The following is a 20,502-nucleotide window of genomic DNA, read 5'->3' as shown; positions in this document are numbered from 1 at the left end:
TACCCCTAAAAAACAAACAGGTGTTACCGAATCCGACATGAATCTCGGAGGTAAAAAGGACAGCAAAGACTGCAGTGATGTTTACCCCTCTCTCCAGCAGAGAGGGACTGACTGGGGAGAATGTTTCTTCTTGTTTCTTCTCTCTCTCGCACACACACACACACACACACACTCCTGGTTCACATTATATCCAAGGCTCGTTAACAGGAAACTCTTGGAATTTTCAGTGAGTTCAAAGCATTTTCTTTCTGAATTTGTAGTCTCTCTCTCTCTCTCTCTCTCTCTCACACACACACACACACACACACACACACACACACACGTTTTTGTCTCACAGCTGACAGATACACCAGGTGAAAATTGATTGATGATATTCACAGTTTTTTTATTTTAACATCTGTCACTATCCATCAGACACTGGGACTGAGCTGAGCAATATGTATCACCAACTATTGCTGGCTACCTCACACATGTAGGGGGAGATAAAAAAATGGTTTAAGAAAAACATGGGCATTGATATTATATGAGAGGGTAAAAGTGGGAGCCTTTGTTTAGTTTATTTTGTATTTCACATACAAACGATATAAAAACACACAGTGACATATAAATACCTGTGTGGGTTCAGCAGAAGTTAAAGCTCGTAAATGGCAGTAACCATAAACAACAGACAGGCTGAAAAACATTTCACACTGGTTCAAAGTTGTGAATCTGAGTCAAACGTGCCCACAGGCCAGTTGACCCCATACCCTTTCTGTCAGGAAAAGGGGATTCCTCAATCCTACTGCCTAATAAATTCTCTCCACCAACTAAAATCTTAACCACCCTAAAGCAGTCAGATATCACTAAATGCTGATCCATCACACAACTATCAGTTCCTTCCAGCTTCAAACCTAGAATTGTCCCTTTGAACTGATACTAACTGTGAATTATTATGTGTGATTTAATTGAAGATAATGTATCAACGTTTAATTTATGCTTCCTTTTTTAGTGTAAAAATCAGGTATCATATAAAGATAGTGTTACTCACGTTGACCTTAGTTTTTAGGGGCTCTACATTCAGAAACGTTTTTTACACCTGCTACCTGACCCCTGCTACCTGACCTGTAAAACTACACATACAGTTTTAGTAAGATTTGTAGTTGTTTTAATGTCATTCATTAAGAAGAAAGAAAGAGAATGTCAAGGGGAAGAAAAATGCAAAGACATGCATACAAAGCCGATGCAATTAGAAGAGCTGTTTTTTGTGCAAAAAAGCAGAAATGAAAACCAGGCGTAGCAACAATGCATTCCACTCTCTGACCCGAATAAACCAGAACCAGATGATCAGTATTTTTGAGACTGAGAGTAACCTATATAAATTATTATACAGTACACATACCTTAGCGTAAGTAAATGGGTGTGCTTGTGCAGAGTGGAAAGATATAAGATAGGCAAGATAAACAAAGACACACAAAAAAGTTATTGCTTCTCTTACTCGTATAAGTGACACAGCAGGTTCTGTCTCAATGTTAGCTTTTCATCAACAAAGATTTCACGGTTGAAAGGAAGCTAGACCACCTGCCATGCAACCAGGTTGTGCCATGTGCCTCTAGCACTGAAACACTTATGCACCTGAACTACACTCAACAAAAATATAAATGCAACACTTTTGTTTTTGCTCCCATTTTTCATGAGATGGACTTAAAGATCTAAAATTCATTCCAGATACACAATATTACCATTTCTCTCAAACATTGTTCACAAATCTGTCTAAATGTGTGATAGTGAGCACTTCTGCTTTGCTGAGATAATCCATCCCACCTCACAGGTGTGCCACATCAAGATGCTGATCTGACATCATGATTAGTGCACAGGTGTGCCTTAGACTGTCCACAATAAAAGGCCACCCTGAAATGTGCAGTTTTGTCTCACAGCAAAATGCCACAGATGCCACAAGCATTGAGGGAGCGTGCAATTGGCATGCTGACAGCAGGAATGTCAACCAGATCTGTTGCTCGTACAATGAATGTTCATTTCTCCACCATAAGCCGTCTCCAAAGGCGTTTCAGAGAATATGGCAGTACATCCAACCGGCCTCACAACCGCAGACCACGTGTAACCACACCAGCCCAGGACCTCCACATCCAGCAGGTTCACCTCCAAGATCGTCTGAGACCAGCCACTGAGACAGCTGCTGAAACAATTGGTTTGCATAACCAAACAATTTCTGCACAAACTGTCAGAAACCGTCTCAGGCAAGCTCAACTGCATGCTCGTCGTCCTCATCGGGGTCTTGACCTGACTCCAGCTCGTCGCCTTAACAGACTTGAGTGGACAAATGCTCACATTCGATGGCGTCTGGCACGTTGGAGAGGTGTTCTCTTCACGGATGAATCTCGGTTTACATTGTTCAGGGCAGATGGCAGACAGCGTGTGTGGCGTCGTGTGGGTGAGCGCTTTGCTGATGTCAATGTTGTGGATCGAGTGGCCCATGGTGGTGGTGGGGTTATGGTATGGGCAGGCATCTGTTATGGACGAAGAACACAGGTGCATTTTATTGATGGCATTTTGAATGCACAGAGATACCGTGATGAGATCCTGAGGCCCATTGTTGTGCCATACATCCATGAACATCACCTCACGTTTCAGCAAGATAATGCACGGCCCCATGTTGCAAGGATCTGTACACAATTCTTGGAAGCTGAAAATGTCCCAGTTCTTGCATGGCCAGCATACTCACCGGACATGTCACCCATTGAGCATGTTTGGGATGTGCTTAACCGGCGTATACGACAGTGTGCACCACTTCCCACTAATATCCAGCAACTTCGCACAGCCATTGAAGAGGAGTGGACCAACATTCCACAGGCCACAATTGACAATCTGATAAACTCTATGCGAAGAAGATGTGTTGCACTGCATGAGGCAAATGGTGGTCACACCAGATACTGACTGGTTCTGAGTCCCCAGACCCCCAATAAAGCAAAAAAATGCATATTTCAGAGTGGCTTTTTATTGTGGACAGTCTAAGGCACACCTGTGCACTAATCATGATGTCAGATCAGCATCTTGATGTGGCACACCTGTGAGGTGGGATGGATTATCTCAGCAAAGCAGAAGTGCTCACTATCACACATTTAGACAGATTTGTGAACAATGTTTGAGAGAAATGGTAATATTGTGTATCTGGAATGAATTTTAGATCTTTAAGTCCATCTCATGAAAAATGGGAGCAAAAACAAAAGTGTTGCGTTTATATTTTTGTTGAGTGTATATCCAACTCCTCCATTATGCTTTGGTCAGTGAATAAAGTAGTGTTTTTATTAGGAGTGAATGTGTATATCAGTCTGAGGGTAAAATAAATCCATTTTATAAAACATTATTCTCACACGTCGGTGAAGCATGCTTTTTTATAAATATTCTAAATGTTTACAATAAAAACATTAATTGTTTTATTAAAATACTACTGATGTATTATGATTAAATTACATTATTTGATTAAATTGTTCATTATTATTACAGCAAAGAAGCGTTTAGCCAAATCCCTCAGACAGACCAACATTTTCCAAACAATGTCATGTTATTGGTAGGCCTGTTCATAGAACCTTTGAAATGCACAAAAAATATTCCTATAATAAGGAAGGTCCTGCTATATTTTCCAAATATTGTGACCTACCAAATATTGTAGATAGATAGATAGATAGATAGATAGATAGATAGATAGATAGATAGATAGATGATAGGCCTACTGTAGATAGATATTTAAAATGGTAAAAGAGCGCCCCTAAGTGGAACTACAAAGAGTTGCATATTCAGTGACGCCATTTCTTATGTTGTGTTGCACACCTAAATCTGCTCATTCATCAATTTTTTTTTATAATTCCATATTAAACATATCTATATGCAGTTGTGGTTCGTCTGAGACGAGAACCACAACTGCATGTGTCCAACAAAAAAGTTTTAAACATAACATAAAGCTTAACTAATTAAAAAAAATAGGATTTATACAAAATCTGAACATTATTGTTACTGTCAATTACTAAAATATTGATTTGTATGGCTCATCAAAGGTGATTGGATATCTTCTGATACGCCTCATATCTGATCCAATAATATTCCTATGCTGGTGGCCACTTTAACAGACGCCTTCCGGGTTCGTTGGATAGTTTGTCTGTTGCTGTTGCACAGGGCCAGGACCATTTGCAAAGGTCAGTTGAGTTCTCTGCCGCTCGCTTTCTTCTCTGACTTTGCACAGTGCAATTGTTTCGGTTTGCATTTCTGAGTTGGTGTGTTTTGTTGGAGGGCTTTTTGAGTCAATCTAAATGCACGAAACAGATGTTTGTTAGCTGCCAGCTAGCTAATGTTAGCCCGACAGTGCAGTGAGCGCAGACTAAAAGAGAGAAGTGCTGGCTGCCTCTAAATTAATCCTGTTTGTTTGACTCAATTGACACGGTGCAAAGCACTGGCCCTACAAAAACAACTAACTCCATCACTTATTTCACGTTCTGAGAATGCCACACAGCCGTGAAACAATGTTCTCGTACGGAATGCCATTGAATTAAGCGCTGTTTTATTGATCAATTGTTTGATCAGAAACGTTAAAAATACCGTTAGCCAGAGGTTTATGCGTGCCGTGTTCAAGTCATGAGTGGCCCTGTTTTTTTCGAGACAAAAGCAACAAACGTGTGCAATGACGACGGGTTCTTTCGAGAACTATGTCTTTATGAGCTGAAGGTGCTGTGCTAGCAAAATGTCAATTTTATCTTTTGGATTCATTCAAACCGCAGTTCTTCTTGCTGACGTGGTTGGGTCATTTTTTTCTGATATAAAATATGAGGGCCTGAACACAACACGACTATGCTTTAGTGAAAGTAAAACTATTGCAGTCCAGTGTCCTGATGGGTCTCAAAAACGTTTCTTTTTTAAAATTGTTGATTGTAAAACTTTTTTTTTTTTTTTTTTACTTTTTTTTTAACCAGATTGTGCTGAAAGGGTTATGGTTAGTCTGTAAACAGATATTCAGATTTTTACCCATCGTAAATCCTTTATCATATATCTAAATACAATGTTTAATTATCTGTTTACACTTTTTCTAAATGTAAGGGTTTATATAAATTAGATATTTTGAGACTGACCAAATTATAAACTACTTTCAGACTAGACCTGTTTAATGCTTTGATATTCTTATGATTCTTATTGATTGTAGGCTATTGATTAGATGCAATGATTTATTGATCCTGTTTTGAACTAGGTCAGTTATCCATTAGTAGGATGATGGCACCCTGAGGTACATTTTTAAGTGTGTGCTGCTTTTTTGATATGCCGCATGGCTGCAACCAACAATTATTTTCATCAAGTAGGCCTAATAAGACTATTTGTTTTTGGAGAATTAATTTATTCGTTTTTGAAAATTTAGATTGTAGCCAAACATTGTCAAACGTTACCACTAGTCCAAAAACTGAATATTTTTTTTACCAATTTACAGGTATTATTGAAAAGAGAGAAGCAGCAGATTCTCATATTAGAGAAGTTGGAAGCAGAAAAATGACAAACATTTGTAATTGACTTAATCAAGTAACGAAAGGATTGATACAATACTTGTCTTATTACCTCATGATTTTAGCTCCAGTGTCTGAGTAGCTGTGTTTGTTTTTCCATTTTAATTAGTTTTTTACTCTGTTGAAATTGATGTTTGTTTTTTATCCCTAACTAAAAGCATAGGCCTATCTATACTCTGGCAGAGTGGACTTTATTTGTTTGCAGTTCTAGTTTAAACACTACTACACCAGCCAAGCTATTCCAGTTCCATTATCTATCTCTAAAGTGAACACGTGGCTGTCCCTGTCCTTGTTAGCCACCTCGGAGTCACTCAGGGGGCAGCGGCTTGAAATAAACTGGCTATGGTTGTGTTTGTGTAAATGCCATATAATATACTTGACTAAGATTTCCAAAAATAATATTGCATGAACTTAGGGCACAATTAAATCATGTAGAAGAGATTCGTAATGCGGGTCCAAAAAACAAAGTGCATTAAAGAGTTGGATTTTGGTCCAAATGCATGTAGGAAAGTTCAACCTGTTTCATTAAGGTCATAAGGGTGTGTTTGATCTACAAGGTAACATTATTACTTTGGAACTTTTTGGCAGATCTTATATAGCCTAGATACTTTATCAAATCTGAATATGTGCAATTGAATTACAAACTTAATCAGGATAAATGGTAGAGAATTTAAGCTTATTTTCCCTTTCTTTCAAACACTTTTGTCCCCCTGTTACTATTCTTTACCCATAACCCTCCCCCTCCCTCTCTGTCGTTTCCCTTATCTCCCACGCCTCCCTTGCAGGAGGGCTGCTGTGTCTGTCCCGTAAAGCTCCTCCCGGTGTGTGAGTGTCGGGTGTGTGTGCACCATGGCGAGCCTCCTGCGTGTTGTGGCGACCAGCTGCTCTGTCCCTGTGTTCAGCGGGGTGTCCTGCGTGAACCTGCAGAGTGGCACTGCTTTAAAATCGGCGAGCCTGCGCTTTTTCAGGACTCAACAATCCCTCAGGCGATGTGCCAGTCCAGGTAAGACACTGTGCATTCAACATTTAATCATTTATGAAATGGTCAGTGAAGAGAAATCTCTGCAATGCCTGAAAACTGAGATATTCTGTTTTGAAAGGTTCGACTTGTTCGAAAACAATGTTGGTGCAAAGAAAAGTGACGAAAAGAAGTTTGAACATGGTGTAATTAAAGATTTCCACTGAGTTCACGTGATCTTGCAAACTACACTGTGATAAAAGGCAAATGACAACACAATTATTTATATGTACAACACTTATTGAAATCAGAGGTTGTGACGGTAACACCCCTCAACATTCAAATCTTTTCCAGCCATCCATTAGCAGAAAAAATGTAAATTCCTGGCCCTTTTTTATGTTTTGACAGCATGGCTGCAGTGGTTGACATTATTGCTTCTGAATTACATTGAACGATGTTCTACTTTTATAGCATTGTACAGATAATATATTAGGGTATGGACTATTGTTCTGTCAAAGCAAGCAACTTGATTATGTCCAATTGCAGTAGTTAAAGTGTTTATTCTAAAATCAAATGGGATCATAAAGTGAAGGTTTGATTCACTGGTTGCCAGGCTGATTCTCCTCTAGGAACCTACATTTAAAACACTTCTAACTTGATCTGTTAAGGTTCGTACTGTACTGATACATGTTTAACTACTGATAGCAACATAAAAAGCAATACCAGCTGTAGCTCACGTGTGCATTCTCATGCACCTGTGTGACATGGCAGGTGGCAACACACTCGGTACATAATCAATGACAGAGGTTAGGTTGGTGGTCCTAATGCTGAGTAGGACCAAAGTGGTCCTACTCAGCATTAGAGTGGACAGACAAGTATGCTATTCATAACATTCACCGTCATTGGCCCTGGCAGCTGGTAACACAAATCTGTCATTGTGATATACTTTATGCGTATAGAGTAGAGTGCTAGCCATTCATTAATTCATTCATATATCTTTGCATGTGTATTCCTTTTTTTAAGGCCATAATAATTGTTATGAAGATTATTATCCATGAAGTAAATCAAACCAAAGAGAGAACATCCTTTATCCAATGCAGTAGCTTTTCCTTGAACCAAAAGTTTATTCTAGAGGTCTTTGTTGCTACCTGCAGTTTATTTCAGTCCCAAGGTGACATTTAGGATACTGCAGTCCTAGGGCATTATTCTCCATTTTCCATGACCTCACTCTGTGCCCAATAGGTTTGTTTGTGCGCGTGTGTGTGTGTGTGTGTTCTGTAAAAGCTGGTACCAGCTGGTTACAGGTGCTTCTTGTCTGCCTGTGCTGGGGTTTATGCATGTGCCATGGTCTCTCTCTGTATGTGTAGGTGTTCAAGGGGGAGGGGGGCGGTGTGTGTGTGTGTGTGGGGGGGGGGAGGGGGAGGGTGTGACCTGGTTCATGGTGACACTACTGCAGTTTAACTAGCTATAGCAACAGCTGGCAGCGTCTATTCTGGACATACTGTACAAGTATCAGCTTACACACAGCACACACTTCATATAGATGTGCACATGCTTTGACCAGCAAGAAAGCTATATACGTACTGTATATAAACTGTGGTGCTGTGAGGTGACTGAGTTTGTGGACTATGATAGAATGACTCAGTGCTTTATGGTTACATTGAGAATCATTTCTCAGTCTCAGTGTCAATGCACACAATGTTAATGTGGCTCTATTCTTCTCTCCTCTTTTTGATACATTCTCAATTTGTTTTTTTGGCAAGTTAATTCCACCAAGTATTGAATAGTGCTATGTGTACAGTACTGCATTGCCTGCGAGCAAGTGCATGATTAGGAATCCTTGTGCTTGAGCAAGAAATGCAGTTGAAACAGGGGCCCATTCAAACACTGCACACACCTTGCTGAATAGGTTTACCAGGGTTCAAACTGTAGATGAGATTGGGAATGGTCAAAATGCCCTGAAACTGGAAGTTAGTGGGCTCCACATTTTGTTTCAGGCTTGAAGCTTTTTGTTTAAAATAAAAACAAACCAAAAAAAATGAAAAATCATATAGAAAAACAGTTTATGAACAGTTTATGTTAATTACAGTTATATATTTAATCTAGATATTTAGCTCTATAGATTACCATGTTATTCCTACTATGATAATCCCAACACAAGATAGTGCTTTTTCACCTAGTTGTATTATTGTGTATTTTAAGGGTTATGAGAATAGTTGGAACTATTTGAACTGCATTTCTTCTTAGTAATATCTGATAGCAATGGGATACACCACCAAGCTCTCGGACTCTAATCTCTTTGGAAGATTACTTCCTAATTGCTAAATGTGTTAGCAGAAACAAATTGGATATAAATTGGCATGCGGTGACAATTGGTTAAATATAAAAAATGTAACATTCAAAAAGCTAGCAAGCGTTTTTTTGTCTTGTCTTGTGTAGAAGAGCGTTTCGTAAATGCAAAAGTTGAGAGAGGAAGGGTCACCACAGCAGGGTGAGAGGAAAGGCACCCTGTCAGACGCTCTTGTGTTTGTGTATAGACGAGGAGATAGAGGGGGAAGGAGCAATGGAATTTTCCATAGGAGCTGGCGGAATGTTATTTGCCTGTCTCTCTTGGACACATGACAGTACTAAAAAAAGAAAGAATACAGTGGCTGAAAATATGAATAGGTCAGTTCTTTATCAGACACATTGCATCTTCCTTTTGCTAAATATAAGCTTCCTATTTATTCTCACAAATGTTGAATCCGGTCTGTTTCAAATTTTGGATATCAAAGGAACGTTTTTTTTTTTGCATCTGTGTTGCAAACAAAATTACATTTGTTTGGCAATCATTTGCTACATTCCCAAGCTAGCTGCGGGGCTCTAGGGAGTGCCGTTCAGTCAGTTAAACATTTATATAATATCTTGATAAATGCAGGATGGATTTGCCATTCAATTTTGCCTAGATATTTGTGGTCCCCAAAGGATACGACCTAATGAGTTGGGAGTTTCCTGGACTTATTTTCTTGTAATGGGTAATGTTTTCAATTTACAACTTAGCGAAAGTAAGCAAGTTGGCACACAGTTTGGTAGAGACATCATCATTCGCAGATGGTTTTTCCCAGTGACCCTGAAAGTGAAATTTTGCTTTCTGCAAAACTTTGGTTTACGTCCCAATACCTGCAAAGCTAAAGATATTTCCGTCAAGTTTAAGCTGTGCTTCATGTTTAATGCTAAATAGGAAATGTTTGCAAGCTCATGCTAAACTAAGTATTGTCTCACAGAGCCACTAACACGGCTGTAGCTACATTGTCATAGTGGTACTGACCTTGTCCGCCTGCCTACAGAGGCCATTGCATATACAGAGTAGTATTTATGGTAGACACAGTTTTATCTCTGCTCTTGGTCATGTCCTTGAAGCTGTAGAGGTGTCACTAAAGAGTGCTGTACTTAGTGCTGTTCAAACTCAAAATGTCTTAAATCTTGAGCTTGAACTTGCGAAAGAGAAAAGCTGCAATATTTGCAATGTTCCATTTGATCAACAGTAACTGAAGTGTAGTGTCCTCCTGTGTGTTGTTTTGATGTTGTAGATCAGGGGTGGCCAACCCGAGGCTCGCGAGCCGCATGCGGCTCTTTGCCCAGCTTCGTGCGGCTCTTCAGTTCATATCAAATTATGTGATTATAATTTTTTTTTTTTTTTTTTTTTATACTTTTTTTTTGTGTTGGTCTATGTGTGTGCATGTTCGCAAACGTTTCATGCGGCTCTTACGTTCGTTTTACATGTTGTCTATTATTTCCTTTTTTATTTCATTAATGTGTAGGCCCTATGTGTATGCCTGTTCGCAAATGTTTAATTGAGGACGCAACATAACGTTCGCAAACGTTTGGTGCGGACGCAACATAAAACTGCCCGCTCAGCTTGGAGGGAGGTTTTCCGTGAGTAAACTATTTGTGTCAAGTTCGTTCCGAAACAGAGTGGGAGAGTTCATATTTTTTGTTGAACGTTATGCCAAGCCATTCTGCCTTATATGCCAGGTGTCATTTGCGCATTTCAAGGCTTCAAATCTTCGGCGCCACTTCACCTCTCTCCATGCTAAAAGTAAGTCCCACAAAGCAACATGCATAGTAAGAGAAAAACGCTATTTTAAATTGTTATATTTTTGTTAGTGGACTTGGTTGAACTGAGAGTTTGTGTGTGAGGCAGTGCACACAATGTTCATTGTTGAAAATGACTGCCCTGTCGTCTTTAGTACTGTAGGAGTCCAGTCCTGTCATTATCACAGGGGCGGCCTTAACGATCTGGGGGCCCGTTTCAAGTCCTAGTGTGGGGCCCCGTGTTTTTTTTTTTTTTTTGATAAATAATGCTTGTGCATGCATGTGCAAGCTCCCCGCGAAAATAAAAACGCCCCCCCCCCCTGAAATCTTACTGGCCACCCCAGTGCCCCCCCCCCCCAGTTCAAATGTTATTTTTTATTTTCATTTTATTTTTTTAATTACATTTTTTTCCTGATATGTATCCTAGTTCAGAGATGATATGTATTTTTTTTTCTTTCTTAACTTTTTTTGATAGGTAGTTGCCAAGTTCATCACACAAACACTCCAATCCACTGATATGAGATCAGTTTTCAATTTTCAATTACTAAATTAATGGTAGGCACTAGAACTGGTCTCTGGTCAGCAAAGGTCTTGAAAACAGCATAAGTGTGCTTGTGACATGCGTGCCACCCATGCATGTGTATAGGCACGTGTCCCAGCAGATTTTTGAAATCTGAATAAAAAAATTAAAGTTTGTAGTTAGCGAGTGTAACATGTTCTTAGCAAGGGCAGACTTTCATAAATAAAGGTTTATTTTTTTAGCAAGATATTTGGTCAAAAGCTAGTGGTCATCCGTCCCTCTGTGCAGTTGTTAGGCATCTGGCTGCTAGCAAGTTATGTTGTCTTGCTAATTTTACTATTCATCTGAGCTGAAATAAATATTGACTTTTTCCTTTATTATCTTCGCCAGAATGCACCAGAATGCTTAGATTACATGTTAAAAACACAAAAAAAATCTTCTGGGGGGGGATGCCCCCAGACCCCCCTTCAGGGGTTTAGTTTTCTGACAAACATTACAATGGATACTAACATGATGTGGGCATTTGGGATTATAAATCATCTTTGAATTGGTTGTACAGCATATCACATGCTATTCATTCAGGGGTGCGATGGCCACCCCACTCTAACTCTGTGGCCCACCTTGGCCACCCCCAGTCAAAATTTCCTGGAATCGCCACTGTGTGTACCCGTGTGTACGATGTGGCTCTTTGCAGTAACACAGTTAAAAATGTGGCTCTTTGTCTCTGACTGGTTGGCCACCCCTGTTGTAGATCATGACAAACACATTAGAGCTTAGATCGGGCCCAAAACATCCATCAAAATACTTTTGAACAACCCAACTCTGTCAACAGTACTTTTGTTATGTAGCCTGTTGGTTATAAAATCCATTAAAGCGTATAATGGGTTTGATAAGACCAGAAACAACTGTTCATTAGCCTCGGATGAACTCATTTTTCATTATTAAAGGATGAAACGTGAATAACTGAATTAATATAGCAGTTGTCTTTTTATCTAAAACAGTCCTGTGTTGTTTCTCTTGGCCTCTCTGCAGGTGTTCCTTACAAACAACTCACAGTGGGCGTACCCAAAGAAATCTTCCAGAATGAACGTCGCGTGGCGCTTTCACCCGCCGGAGTCCAGGCGCTCATTAAACAGGGCTTCAATGTGGTCGTGGAGTCCGGAGCAGGAGAGGCTTCCAAGTTCAACGATGAACACTACACCCAGGCCGGAGCAACCATTAGAGACACCAAAGATGTCTTGGCATCCGATGTGCTGGTTAAGGTACGAATGAAGGAAGTTGGATGTAAATTACATTTCTCGACGTCTCGGATGTCATATTTTCAGACGTGCTGGTTAAAACATATGAAGAGCTAATAAGGAATAATGGGAGGAAGAGGGAAAAGGAGGGGAAGGTACAGGGTGGGCCAGTCAGTGTTTTGAAGATGGCAGCAGCCTTTGGCACCTGGGAAGAGAGAGAATTCCTCAGACTGCGGAAGTGTGGGAAAGAACCAGTCTGGTCAAATGGGACCAAAATTTACTGAAATTATTTGAGGAAGGCGAAATATGTGGGAACAATGTCTTTGGTTGGGAGATGGAACAGAGAGCAGTTTTGTTTGAATGTTGATTTTAAATGTTCTGACCAGAGAAGTGAAAAACGAAGTGACGGGACAATTATCCTTCCCTACAGTAGCTTTGGCAGACATCCTGGAATCATAACATGAATGGTAGAAAAATCAACACTCATTACGTCCATAAGAGATGTCAGAGATAGGTTTTTGTTGGAAAGCATTTTAATGAAAAGAGGAGGGTAACTGCAAGTTCAACCTTAAGATTGTTATTACTGTATGGAATGGAACAGAACTATATTTTTTCTGAATTAAATGTATTTTCTTGTCTCCATTGCTCAGTAATCTCTCTCCCTAGGGGGAAGAGATGTTCTATACCGCTCTATCTTTTACATGTTATGGCCACCATATCACACATGGCTCATACTTTAGTAGCTGGCAACAAATAAGAAAAAAGACACCGTATCAGAGTTTAAAGTTTTAAATAATACAACCAATTAATTAAACAAACCCGAAACTGTGAGCAACTGGAAGACTACCAGCCATGCATTGATGGGACCTTAGGATCCAGAACTTCCTCCTCCTAAACTTTAATTCACCAAATAAATTTAACTAATAAAGATAGCCACGAAACTGCTTTTATTTGAATATTCAGCTTCTGCCCCCCCCCCCAAAAATCTTCATTTCTTTTCACAAATGTCCCCTGCTCCCAGGTCCGCGCTCCTGTCTTGAACGAAGCTCTGGGTGTCCATGAGGTGGAGTTGATGAAGGACTCGGCCACCTTAATGAGCTTCATCTACCCGGCTCAGAATCCCGAGCTGATGGACTTGTTGTCCCAGAAGAACGCCACAGTCGTAGCCATGGACCAGGTGCCCCGTGTCACCATCGCCCAGGGTTACGATGCACTCAGCTCCATGGCCAACATCTCCGGGTATGTAAAGGATGTCCTACCTCAAGGGGGGCGCTGTGTTTACTGCATTTACGAGAGACTGCATGAGTCAGGATCAAATTTGTTCAAATGATGGAGTCCAAAGAAGTTGACGTGTTAAAAATACAACATTTGTTTAAATATTTTCAAATGCCACTTTCTATATTAATTCCTGTGTTATTTTGCCATGTATCATTTCAGGTACAAGTCAGTTGTCCTGGCAGCGAACAGCTTTGGGCGCTTTTTCACTGGACAAATCACAGCAGCTGGGAAAGTTCCACCTGCAAAGGTGTGTAGTATGAGTAAGGCTGTAGGGAGCAATTATTGTCTTTGCAAAGTATAAATGTATAAGTAAGTATGAATGTCTTGTTAGTTTTCACATGCTAAATCACTGTAGTGTAAATCCTAGACGTTCATGTATGTGTATGTGGACAGGTTCTGATCATTGGAGGTGGTGTGGCTGGATTGGCAGCAGCTGGTACCGCCAGGTCAATGGGAGCCATTGTCAGAGGATTTGATACCAGGTTTGATTTTAAACTAAGTGTATCTTCACAAAATTGTTTTGGGACTATGAGTTGGTAAGAGTATACATGATTTCTACTCAATAAAATGATGGAAATGATGGGTCTCCAATGACATGACCGCAGCACTCAACTTGAAAATAGACCCAACCTTCAGTATAAATATTCAATAACCTTAAGATTTTGTTCCTAGGGGCAATAAATGTACTCCTTGAGCACCCGCTAAATTAGGAATAAAACAGAATAACAACAGATATATCAACATAGCCAAACAGACAAAGAGGTCTGTCAATAGGCCGTGAGTGAGTCACCAAGTTTGTGTTCTTGCTGCACACGGAATGAGTAGTTTTCCACACAACAGCAGGGCTCGGTAAAGTTGAGTCCCCCCCCTGAGGAGTTTGAGGTGATGATCCTGTCGCCTGCAGCTCTTCATCTGGCCGCTGCTTCCCCTTGTCCCATCGTTTCCCTGTAACATTTAAAACGTTTTGGGCTGAAAAAGTATGTATTTCTTCTTTTGGTTGGCACATTTTTAAACCGATGTGGTCAATGCTAACCGCGGCAAAAAACATAGTTTCACCATTAAGATGCTCTACATGTGAAGCAACAGCAGTAGAAACAATTCAGTTTACATTAGCTGTGACTTAATTAGAAGTAATGAACGGTGAACATTGAGGCTATTATAAATGAGACCAAATACAACTGGATTACACTGCCACCATTGTATGTTTCTATATAGAAATGTAATTCCTTATTGGAAATGTGATAGAGGACTATTGCAGAAGAAAGGCTGACTATAAATAATACGTTTAGGGTTTTATTTCATTCTAGTCTAAAGGAGTTTATATAGGGGCCTTTATCTACTGTTCATATACTGCATTCTTTCAGCTGTATGCAACTTAAAGCTTTGCAACTATACAGTAGTTATGTTCATTGCAGTTCTCTTGTTTGCCTGGCTAAGAAATCACTTCCCACCCCCCCTCCTTTAGAGATGCAGCTTTGGAGCAGTTTAAATCTCTGGGCGCAGAGCCGCTGGAGGTGGACTTTAAGGAGTCTGGAGAAGGCCAGGGAGGCTACGCCAAGACAATGTCAGCGGAGTTCATAGAGGCAGAGATGAAGCTGTTTGCCAAGCAGTGTCTGGACGTGGATATTATCGTCACTACTGCTCTTATCCCTGGTATGCACAGAAGCAAAGACTCGTGCACAAACACTGTATCAATATATAAAAAGTCAAGGACACATTGCTGAGGAAGACTGACCTCAAACAGAAGGACACTTAAAAAAAATATATCTTTTCATGGAATCTAAAATATAAAAAAATTTGAGACATGTAGCCCTGGGCTGGTGGTTTACAGAATTTAGAAGAAAAAAATGAGTCACGGCATATTAAACATTGAAAATAACTCGACCACAATGTTAAAGAGTGTATTTTACAATGGCTTCATATTTTTTCCATTACTATGATGGTTTTTGTACTTTGTGTGGCCAAGTATCTACAGCAGCTGTACATTTTGATTGGATTTTTCGCTTGTTGGACAAGCATGTGTAAGGCCTCAATGTCTATTTTCCCATTGTAACATTGTAGGGACTCGTGCACCTATCCTGATCACCAAAGCCATGGTTGAGAGCATGAAGGACGGGTCAGTGGTGGTGGACTTGGCTGCAGAGGCCGGAGGAAACATTGAGACCACAGTACCTGGAGAGCTGACCGTATACAATGTCAGTGCACTTGCTTATCACACATTCTCACATAAATTGCAGTTATTTGTGTCATGTTGATTATCTTTTGGAGGGTATTGTACATCGTCTTTTGTTTATTTATTTTTTTCTATTATGTTTGTAGGGAGTGACCCATATCGGCTTCACAGACCTGCCCAGCCGTTTGCCGACGCAGTCCAGCACTCTGTACTCCAACAACATCACTAAGTTGATGCGAGCCCTCAGCCCCGGAACTGACAACTTTTACCTCGACGTCAAGGAAGTGTTTGACTACGGAACCGCGGACCATGTGGTCAGGGGATCTGTTGTCATGCAGGTATGCAATTTCATTGTGGCCAAGAGGCTGAGCAAACAATGCACATATTCAGCTGATGATCCCATGCAGTGCTATGGAAAAAAAAAAAATCAAAATGCCATGCAGGCCCCTTCACCATCACTAGATGTCACTCTAAGGATACTTCTCTCATGTTTCCCTCTGTTTAGAGCATCTTCACACTTGTGAAGTCAGTGAGAAAGGCCTCTTGACCATTTAAAGATAATTGTACCCAAATGTTCCTTAATGGCAACAAATTAAATTTAGTGGTACATTGGTGTAACAGGTTAATTGTACTCCCAGTACAAGGCTAACCTATAGTGACATTTTAATATCTTTATTTACACTTTATATAAACACCGAGTAATGTTGCACTAAAACACAATTAGAATAGGTATTTCTTATTTGATTAGAATTGGATTTTTTTTCTTCTAGATACAGCTCTTTATGAAGGTTTGAGCTCTTGTCTAAAATGCTCCAATTTAATGAGTATTGAATTGTTAATAAGAGCCTGAAAAGATATTGGCCTTCAAATATTATTGGCCACTCACAGCTGGTCACAAAAATGCTGCTATCTGTAATAAGTACAGTAGGTATCAACACATTGAACTCTTGACAGCTGCCAGTCCATTCCCTTTTTTAGTTTTTGTGTGCCTGTTTTAAGTACCTCCACTTTTGCACATATTGACCACCTCATGTTTTCCATACTCTTTCTTTGTGCAATAATTTAGAAACAAGTTCACTATTTAACCATACAATATTGTGGTCCGTACAGATGTAGCTAATCATTCTCAAATAACAAAGTTGACTGGATCCTAATCAAAATGTTTACTTTTTTAAACATAAAATATACTTAAACAAATATATATACCAGCTGATATTGTGCAAGGCAGTGATTGTCTACCACTACAAATAATGAAGAGTTGTCTTTATTTCTTCAATATCCATGATTTTTCATTTAGGTGAACCCTTGTTATTTACAGTATAACAGTCTAAAAGTCACAGATCCTTAAAATTCAGAGATATTTCCTTTGCTGTAATCAGTCTATTGGGGTAAACAAATACCCATATCTCCTCACAATAATGGTCTCTCATCTAATGAATGATGCTGAATGTAGATATTACTTACTGTACCTACTGATCATTAGTTTTCTTACTTTGATCTTGACAGTATAGTCTAATGTTTCACAGTTGTACGAATGCAACAGGGGTCATCGTACACCACCAGGTAATGAGATCATGGAATAAAAGCAACAGTCAACAGTCAGCTCTTAATAAATGTCATTTGATATTGTTGATTGAACTGACCATTACACTATTAGTTGTACAACTCTGACGGTTTCTCTCTTCTCTGAGAAGAGATGACTTCAAGCTGAGCCAATAATATGATGGTTAGAAAAGATTGATTGAGCTTTGTTTGTTCTCTTTTCCCTCATCCCGCCACTCCCTTGTCACCTCTAGAATGGAAAGAACCTGTTCCCCCCTCCGCAGCCCAACAAGATGCCAGTTGCAGCTCCTCCTAAACCCAAATCCATTCAAGAACTGCAGAAGGAGAAGGCTGCACAGATCTCCCCCTTCATGAATACACTTACCACTGCTGGCGCATACACTGGAGGTTAGCTGATGAGCCATTCAATTTAGATTTTCTGGCTAAGTAGAGAATGTTATTTTTGAGAATTTCCCTCATTAAAAAGGTTTATTCTTGTTGGTTGTCCACGTATGGCCTTAAAGGGAAGTTGAGGTCTGTGGTTAGGTGAAGGGTAGGTTAATAATCAGCTTTTTGGTTCACCTCTGGAATGTGCACATGGGGCGAGAGGTGACACACACACAGACACCCTGTAAGTGTCAGGAAGTGTACATTGTAAAAGTGGTGTCACACTGAGTGTGTGTTTGAAGTAGCACTGTAGTGAGTGTTTCCCATGGTTACCACCCAGCGCCCTGTGTAAGTGCTCCTCGTGTAGTTAATGTGGTTCACACATTGTTTGGGTGCTCCAGTAGTTTCCTACTTAACACCACCACACAACTGCTGATGTTTTTTTTCTTCTTCTTCAAACGGGTGCTTAGTGGTGTGACATGTCAAGTTGTCATTTTAATAACCTTATTTGACTGACATGGATAGCTTATTTCGCTAAATTTTTATGGAAAGAAAATTGCTCCAAAAAAATAAATAATAATTTGCTCCTGCCCAATGACTTTACCCGATTGTTGAAATTACAGGAAAAAAGCACAAAGTGTGTGTTCAAGTGCTGCCACATCTCACAGTCAAGTTAAGCGTGATTAGAATTGGGGCAATCTACTATATACAAAGCTCATTTATACTATTAAAACTGCATGGGTAGATACAAGGATGGAAATAGAGAACTCTTTATTTTCACTCTAGGCCTTTTTTGTGAAATATCATATTGTTTCATGTCTTCTCTTTGGTTAAAATGCCCACCATTCATGTAAACCTGGGACAAGGGTTGCATATGGATGTTAACTCCTGTCTTATGGGGTGGGGACCACTTTGACTATAATAACTATTTCTGGTACAGAACAATATTCTGTACAATAAATGTTAATAATCTTGATTACCTGAATAATATTTTAAACCAAATCTGTCTCTTAGCTGCCAAAGTAAGCTCTCTCTTTGTTATTTCCTGTGTGCTAGGCGCTGCCACCCTGCTGGGTTTGGGTCTGGCAGCCCCTAATGCCGCCTTCACTCAGATCGTCACCACCTTTGGTCTGGCCGGCATCGTGGGATACCACACGGTGTGGGGGGTCACTCCCGCTCTGCACTCTCCACTCATGTCGGTCACCAACGCCATCTCAGGTATGTTGTGTTTAGGGGTAAACAATAGTCTTTTCTAAATTAAAAGATTGCATTATATTATATTACATTTCTGAAAAGGTCTTATTTTTCCTCTGATGATGACATGTAACAGCAAACGGGACCGTCAGTGTAAAGAATGCTATTTTTATATCGTTTTTCTTTTAAGCCTTTGTCATAGCTACACTCACCCAGGAGCAACAGCTAGCATAGTAAAACACTTCTGCTTTTGTCCAAAGGGGGTGCAAGAATAAACACAAACTGAAAGTTACTTGGGGCACCTTTAACGTTATATTCAATAAATAGTAAAGTGGTGTGACAAATTACTATTGTTTAATACATCAGCACTTGGATTGGCTGTTCTAATGCTTGCCTAATTTTTATTAAATAGTATATTGTCTATATTTGGATAGACTTGGACTACAATAAGAGTACATTTGGATTGGTAATTCATTCACAATGTACAGTTGTTTTTTTTCCTGTAACCTCCAGAGTGGGAACATGTCTGTAGCTCACCAAAACATGAAAGAGTATATAATATAAATGAAATGGGTAAAACAAAGCATGCAATGAAAGCCCTAGCTAGAGGATCAAACATGTCAGTCTAGCAGGTCTCTGCAGCCACACTGTCTTTTTAAGTCCAAATAAAAACTTTTGTGACCTTATCATCGGCTGCGGCTTAACACAGAGGGGTTAAGAGGTTAGAGGGGTAAGTGCATGTGTGTGTTCTCGTTTGCTTTGATCACTCTTAAGACCCACACTGAGGTAGGAAGTAACACACAGTCGGTGATCTTTGAGGGTCAGGAAAGTCCTTTTGCTCGTTTATTTGTGCACACAGCCGGACATTAGAGCTCAACTGTAAAACTCAGTTCTGTAACAACTAAGAGATAGGTTTCACTTCTTTTTATAAAGGTTTATTGTTTTTATTTTCCATTTTTCCATTCTTCCATTTTTTCTCTGGTTCTGTGCTTTTCTTTTTCTTTTTGTTATGCTCTTTTTTGCCTTCTTGAAATTTTCTATCTGGAACTTTTAAGATTTGGATCAGCCCTAAAAGGCATGAGATCATCACGGAGTAGAAATTGAAACCAAAAATCAAATAAATAAATAATAAAAGTTTATTTTAAGGCTTTTCCTTTCTTTTTTTTCCCCTGTCTCTCGCCTACAGCTGTCCCTTTCCTCCCTGTCCAGGTATTTTCCACATCATATTAAGGATGGCCTTTATTACCTTTTCTTTCTTCATGTCACTGACTGTGCTTATGGCAACGGTGTGACCCAACAGTTGTTGTGCCAGGCGTTGTAAAGACACGAACACCCAGTCACTCACAGACGTTAGGGAATCCTTTTGGAATTTATGGTTTTAAGTAAAGGACAGTTATATTCTTCTTGTAGAGATTATAGTGTTACAGCCAGTAGTGACTCTGACTGGTGTGTGGGGTCATCTTCAATTCTTCACTCATTGATCTCATATCCAGTGGCTTTATATCTGGTGTCTAATAGAAATGCTTTAATCTACTTGAGAGCCCTGATTCACTGTCACACTGCTGCCTTAGCCTGGCTGCTTGTCACAGAGACACACCTTC

At 39.8% G+C, this 20,502-nt stretch overlaps 1 protein-coding gene across 1 annotated transcript in view; it reads left to right on the top strand.

Annotated features, from left to right (window-relative positions):
* The first annotated feature begins 4,136 nt into the window (after positions 1–4,136).
* Positions 4,137–20,502, top strand: part of nnt (nicotinamide nucleotide transhydrogenase) — a 32,758-nt gene continuing 16,392 nt past the window's right edge. Inside the window, exons 1-11 of the mRNA XM_080046767.1 lie at positions 4,137–4,187; positions 6,323–6,540; positions 12,122–12,351; positions 13,349–13,566; positions 13,765–13,852; positions 13,999–14,087; positions 15,071–15,258; positions 15,667–15,800; positions 15,925–16,116; positions 17,575–17,728; positions 18,764–18,925. Of these exons, the coding sequence (XP_079902893.1) occupies positions 6,387–6,540; positions 12,122–12,351; positions 13,349–13,566; positions 13,765–13,852; positions 13,999–14,087; positions 15,071–15,258; positions 15,667–15,800; positions 15,925–16,116; positions 17,575–17,728; positions 18,764–18,925 (1,609 nt within the window). The 5' untranslated portion in view covers positions 4,137–4,187; positions 6,323–6,386. The remainder of the gene's footprint in view (positions 4,188–6,322; positions 6,541–12,121; positions 12,352–13,348; positions 13,567–13,764; positions 13,853–13,998; positions 14,088–15,070; positions 15,259–15,666; positions 15,801–15,924; positions 16,117–17,574; positions 17,729–18,763; positions 18,926–20,502) is intronic.

Source organism: Ammodytes marinus (genome assembly GCF_949987685.1).
Source record: "Ammodytes marinus genome assembly, chromosome: 18".
Lineage (NCBI taxonomy): Eukaryota > Metazoa > Chordata > Actinopteri > Uranoscopiformes > Ammodytidae > Ammodytes > Ammodytes marinus.
The sequence above is the reverse complement of the archived record's forward strand: the minus strand, read 5'-3'. Positions and strand labels throughout refer to the sequence as shown.